This window comes from Salvelinus namaycush, chromosome 2, assembly GCF_016432855.1.
Source record: "Salvelinus namaycush isolate Seneca chromosome 2, SaNama_1.0, whole genome shotgun sequence".
Lineage (NCBI taxonomy): Eukaryota > Metazoa > Chordata > Actinopteri > Salmoniformes > Salmonidae > Salvelinus > Salvelinus namaycush.
Genome location: NC_052308.1, coordinates 56,856,424 through 56,863,030, shown reverse-complemented (window position 1 = coordinate 56,863,030; position 6,607 = coordinate 56,856,424). Strand labels below are relative to the sequence as shown.

The window sequence follows — 6,607 nt, the reverse complement described above, 5'->3', positions numbered from 1 at the left end:
ATTCTGCAGCACATTTCCTGACCAGGAAGTGGAATGTCAGAAATCGATGCTCTGTTCAACTTCCTGCCTATACATGGGCATGATACGTAAGAGTCTACGTACACTTCATACACCTTCCCCTGGTTGTCAAGAGGCGGTGAGAGAAGAAATTTCGTGTTATCTTGGTCTGAGGTGGAATTAAAGCTCTTTGTATGACGTGACCGTCCATTTCCTGTTTCTGGAGCGCGCGAAATGGGACATGGATTTGCCTTCTGTTTAGCTGTCGTTATGGACGACTAACATCTCCGGTTTAGATTTTATTTGATACATGTGACCATATCATCGTAAAGTATGTTTTTTCAATATAGTTTAATCAGATTATTGAATTTTCGGGAGTTTTGCCGTGTTCCGTTCTCTGACTTTGTTGACGTTGGAGAGATCCGTGCCACTTGGCAAGTGCCCATGCTAAATCAAGAGGGAAATTTGCCGTTCCAGAACCAAACAACGACTGTTCTGGACAAAGGACACCTTGTCCAACATTCTGACGGAAGATCACCAAAAGTAAGAAACATTTTATGATGCTATTTCTAATATCTGTCGTGCATGTGAACTGGTCGTCGGCGCCCAAGTGTTTCTGGCTATTGTGGCTACGCTAATATAACGCTATATTGTGTTTTCGCTGTAAAACACTTGATAAATCGGAAATATTGTCTGGAATCACAAGATGCCTGTCTTTCAATTGCTGTACACTATGTATTTTTCAGAAATGTTTTATGATGAGTATTTAGTTATTTGGCGTTGGTGTCTGTAATTTTTCTGTCTGCTTTCGGTGCAATTTCTGACTGTAGCTGCAATGTAAACTATGATTTATACCTGAAATATGCACATTTTTCTAACAAAACATATGCTATACAAATAAATATGTTATCAGACTGTCATCTAATAGGCTGAATACGTTCAATTGTCATCAGCCATCAACATGAGCAACATTTGATTCAGGTAAAAATGGTACCCGGTGTCCTGTTGTTCTGTCTCAGATGACATTCGCCAGGTGTAACCGTTCTCGGTCCACACCATCGTCCACATGGGATGTATAGTCTGGGGCTGGAAACTGTGGGCCTGGACTCCATCCTGGACTCCATCCTGGACTCCATCCTGGACTCCATCCTGGACTCCCTCCTGCCAGTGGTGTTTGTAGAAGCACTTTGAGCCGAAGTGGCAAGTACCAGGACCTCGATCATAAAATCGACACGGTTTACTCGCAAGGAAATCTTTGTACGTCTGTATCAGTTTCAGCTTGTCCTCTTCATCTTCGATCCAGTGATCACTCGGGATGAAGAAGTGCGATCTAGTTCGGCACTCCGGGCACAATTTAACGGTTTTGATATCGTGACATTTCACCGTTCTCCACGTGCGGATACACTCCAGGCAATAACAGTGGCTACAGTTGGGCAGAATTCCGAATCGGCGCTCCCTCGGATTGTCCTTTTCAAGCACCGCCTCAAAACACACACCACACACCATGTCGCTACTGCGCTGGGTGGCAACGGTGGGACCAGCGGCAGCCTCGACACTTAAAGTATTGTACTCTGTGTTCTGTCTCTCCGCCGGTATCACCTCACTCGTACAGGCCATCGCATCATGTGGTCTCGTGGATGCTGCTGCTGCCATTGCAGTCTGTGGTGATTAGCCTCGCTGAGGTGGTCAGCACCACTGTTAGTGTTCTTAAAGAATAATATCCTCCAAACACGGACCGTGTCTCCAACCATGCTAACTCAGGGACTGCTATTGTAGACTGTTTGATATTACATAAAACAATGACCGTTTATTCAACCAGGTTAGCCCAGGGAGTGATATTGTACAATCCCAGGGAGTGATATTGTACAATGTTTGCTATTACATTCAGTGCCTTGTAGAGGCTGTGTTGTGTCATAAAGGTATATGACACACTCCAGTAGTACTAAGTACCTGCACTATGCTTACATGTTCTACACACACACACACACACAGTCAAAAGTCCTGGTACGTAAGGCATATAATGTTCCATCCACACTGGGTAAATGTTCCACCCACACACTCAATAATCCTCATCACTGTTATTGTTTGAGACACTCTATTACTAAGGACCGGTACTATGGTTACATGGTCTACACACACACACACACACTCAATACTCCTCCTCACTGTCAACGTTTGAGTCATAACACGCTTTCGTAAACAGATTCTTTGGTTTTGGCTTAGTACCTGGGCCCCTCGTGTGCTTCATATGGGAGGATTCACTAGCTTGGTGCTCAGTCAGAGCTGGATATAACTGTTTGGTGGTGCATTGCAAAGCGAGGCGTTGTTCCTGTGGATTGGTACAGTCAACCTCTCCATTATACTGCCGGACATGCTGCTGTGGCCGAGCATGACGATGTTGCTGCTGGGGATACAGATGATTCTCTAGAGGTTGAGGTGAATGCTGCGGCTGGGGAAGGTACTGAGGGAACCCATTCGTGAAGCTTCCTTCTTGGCTAGGTGGAGCTGAGGGGAGGGTTGGAGACACTGTAGACAGGAGCCAGCCACTGGGTATATCGCCTAAGGGAAATGTTTTTGTCTTGGGTTCACACAGACCCATGCGGATCATGCGGTTACTCATCATACCCTGCTGGTTGTATGTCGTCGGGCCAGCTGAAGTGATACAGTAACGAAACAACAGATATATGTAGTATCTGGATAATTTGCCAGGCTCGGATAATATCGGATCAGGGATAGGTGCTCCGCTGCGCGCAGTGCTACAGCATTCCATGTGATGGAGAGATTCCACATCACCTCTGGGTATATACAAGGTATCGGCTCTCTTCCACATATCTCTCAAGACCTGCAATGTCATCTGGAGAGTTTCTCCACTCTTCAACCCACTGTCTAGGAACAGACCCGTAGCTGGCGCTCCTGCCACGATCAGGCACTCAAACAGTGATACGGAAGCGTGTTCAGAGAACACGATCTCTCTACGAACCGAACCGTTCATCTCCTATTTACTACACCTGATATATTACAGATCAATAGCCTATGTCATAGATGTCAGGACTATCGAAAGGAAAATGGACCAGTTAAGGAACCAAACCATAAGCAATGCCGAAAGGTTGATAGGACTGGTAGAGCGTTACAATTTGTTTCACGTTAAGACCTTGTGTTATAACGATGTTCAAAGCGTGCTGGTGTGGCTTGGCGTAAAACCTGAACGCTTCACCTTCAGACAGAACGAGGACACGGTAACAGTTCTCAACAATGTTATCACAGAGCATAGTCTCACAACTGTCGGAGTGGTGAGCATCTCAGACGAACCTCAGCTAGAGGGTAAGGATCGCGTAGTGGTATACATAAAACGCCACTCGGCACCAGCGATCATGATGAGCTGTAAATACGACTCAATCGTATTGTTCAGGGTGATAAAATGCAGTGCGAGTGCCCCTTACTGTCCGAGGATTGCCAAGTTGATGAAGGAAACACAGACCTCAGTCCACAAACTCAGGACGCCCATATTCCCGACATTTGCGAGTGCTACACTTGAGGACATCGAAGCAATGCCTCAGCAGGAACATCCAGTGATAGATGGCTGCTCGACTATGAGCTACAAGACAACTACACCTAGGACAGCCAAAGTGACCATAGACAAATTTGGGCGAATATACAAGCCTCTAAGCCCTACCGCAAGCGCACATCACTGGAGCATCTACGCTAACATATCAGGGCCGAGGGGGTCGAAATGTGACTTTGACATAGAAGACCTGGTATCCAGACCGGACATGGTGCTAGGTCGAGGAGGCTTTGGGGTGACGGTTCAAGTTAACGATCACCTAGTTGCAAAGACCAACCTTTTTCCGGAAATGGTGGACTGGAGTGTTCCTTTCATAGACAATGAATTTAGTCGCTACGCGCACATTGCCTCGCAGGTGGAGGAGGTGATGATCGGCGTGTCAATTAAACACCCCAACATCCTCCGCACGTTCGGAGGCTTTTGGTGTGACATTGCCGGCTATCAATTGGGAGGTAGAGCAGTTGTAGTCATGGAACGAGCACTGTTCTCGCTACAGGAGTTCATGTGGCGTATACAAAATGCCTCAGTGGTCCCCTTAGTAGAACTGGACACTCTCCGGGGGCTTGAATACTTGCGATCGAGAACCATCCAGCACAGGGACTTCACGCACAGGAACGTCTTGGTCTGTCACCAGCCTGATAGAAATACAATACCATTTGCTTTCAAGATCAGCGACTTTGGCACATCATGCAACTTCTCTACCCCAGATCAGCCTCGGGGCAACCGCACTAACATGGCTCCCGAAGTGCTGTGGTGCTTGAACTCGGCCATTGGGGAGCGACATATTCAGCTGGTACCTTGTGATGTGGGAGTTACACAGCGGCTCGCCCTTGTTCCAATACAAAGGTTCGGACAACGATTATTGTAAGATGACATACGCTGCCAATCTATCCGATATGGTAGGGGTTTACAGACCGGATGACAATGAGACTTTGGACATACGCTACATGAGATCGATAGACGCTAGCTCCCTCCAAGCGAAATACAAACACACAAGGCCCAGCGCGGGGACTATACGCCATAAACTCTCTGCCATTGGCTCCAAGATAGTGGACAAAGCTTTTGTCCATATGGGAGTGCTATGCATTACCCTGTTTCCTCAAGAGAGATGGTCTCCTTCCACACTGCTTAATCTCAAACGATACCAGTGTTTGGCGATAGATGTCAAGGATGCTCAGACACCTTCCACACAGATGCCCTTGTCCGTACAGGTAGGGAACTACAGGTCAACCGACATGATAGTGGCCAAGGACTGTGTCCCCAAGGACCTCACTAAACTTGTGGAAGAGAGATCGGCGACTCAATCCCCGGTTACAGTGATCGGGTCCGATCCCAAAGTGTACTACGGAATAGACCTTATCAGGTTGGCTCCTGATCTTATCCAGCCGTACAGTTGGTACTCGAGCAAAGCCACGGAGCTCGAATGTCTATACAAGAGCAAGTATAGCAAACGCAAGGTTGCTGAAACAGACATTCGGGCCGGGGTCAGACCTGCCAAGATGGCTCCCGGGGTGTACGTAGATAATCCAGACGAGGGTACTTCGAACCAACACCGTCCACAGCATCAGCTCCATCCTCACCCCTCCGTCATAATAGATGTGAAACAGACACACAAACCGACAGATGAACTTCATCCTGTCCAACCCAAGGAGGCTTATGGTATGGAATACTCGGTCACAACTGATGCGGGGCACGTGTCAAGGGATGTATCTCTCCAGGATTTGAATAACATTGAATGGAGTGGGAACTTGACAGAAATGTTGAGCTGTAGCAATTTGGGTGATGAGATAGTCAACAATGGCAATTGTAATATAGCGCCTGTGGGCGATAGCTCTAACAAGGCTCTAGACCTCACCATAGGCCAAGCGGGAGCCAGTGTGAACAACCTCATTGTCAGGTCGTCCCAGGGGCCCATTACTGAAGCCAGTGGCGAGGATGCATCGAACCCACCCAGTAGCATACTGGCCGCCGTCGGGGATGCTATACAGGCTAGGGTGAATAATATGAGAGGCAAGATGATCAAGGCTCTAGACCTCACCGTAGGCCAAGCGGGAGCCAGTGTGGACAACCACATTGTCAGCCAGTGCAAGGGGAACAGTGCTGACGCTAGTGGCGAGGGTACGCGGAAACCACCCAGCAGCATACCGGCAACAGAGCCAGTACAGGATATCGGTGATGATATAGAGGGTAGGGTGAGTATGAGAGGCAAGAGGATCGAGGGGGAGATAAACACAACCATGGTCATTCTGAAGAGTACCAACGAGAAGGAGATAGCACGCTTCAAAGACAGCGTGGTCATCCAGTCACAGAGCATGACCCAAATGCACCCTGGTATATTTGCTGGTCCAAGAAATGGATTGTGTAAGTGTTCTATGCGCAAGGATGTGTTCATCTTCCAATACGCTCAGTTGTTCGATGACTGCAAGCAGGTGTGTAACTGGACCGTCGCAGACTCACCTAACTCTGTATACGCTTTTCTGCTACAAGTGTTTCTCACGCTCAAGGCGGCCCTAGATATGCGGTTGCTGCCTACTCACATGACCGAATGGAGATATATCCTTATCGGCAAAGGAGCTGTGATGATCGACATTGTCCCTTATCTGAGCAGGAACTTCAACAAGCCATTGGCCTCGATGTTCAGTGACCAATGTAAGAACTTGACCGGTCTCTGTACTACTATGGTGTCAAAGCACTTACCGGACTCGAACCTGTGCAAATGGCTTTGCAATCCCAGTACTGCCACGTCTACCTCGCAGGTACTGACCGAGTCGATCGAGTGGTTGCGCCAATTCAATAACGACGAAAGGACAAGTCCACACCTCTTAACTCTACCTGGTAGATACTTCACGTTCAGAGATTACACGTCCGAAATACCAGACTGGCTGACATACTTGGGTGGGGAAGAAGACCCTCGTAATAAAAGCAGCGGCAAACTGCTGGTATACGGAGAACCTCAGCCTTACAGAGGCAACCAGACAGCAGAAGGCCCGGGTGATTCTAAGCTGAGTACCCTGGTTAGGAACATAGTGCTAAGGATGAGGGTGAAGA

General features: G+C 48.0%; 1 protein-coding gene across 1 annotated transcript; it reads right to left on the bottom strand.

Annotated features, from left to right (window-relative positions):
• Positions 1-936: 936 nt before the first annotated feature.
• LOC120026808 (probable E3 ubiquitin-protein ligase makorin-1) lies at positions 937-1,775 on the bottom strand. Its single transcript, XM_038971525.1, has one exon. It carries the CDS (start codon positions 1,648-1,650, stop codon positions 937-939), a length of 714 nt encoding a protein of 237 aa, XP_038827453.1. The 5' UTR covers positions 1,651-1,775.
• Between the last annotated feature and the right edge of the window lie 4,832 nt (positions 1,776-6,607).

Excerpts from the sequence above, each read along its gene's own strand:
- LOC120026808 (XM_038971525.1), bottom strand. The coding sequence starts at position 1,650 with ATGGCAGCAGCAGCATCCACGAGACCACATGATGCGATGGCCTGTACG.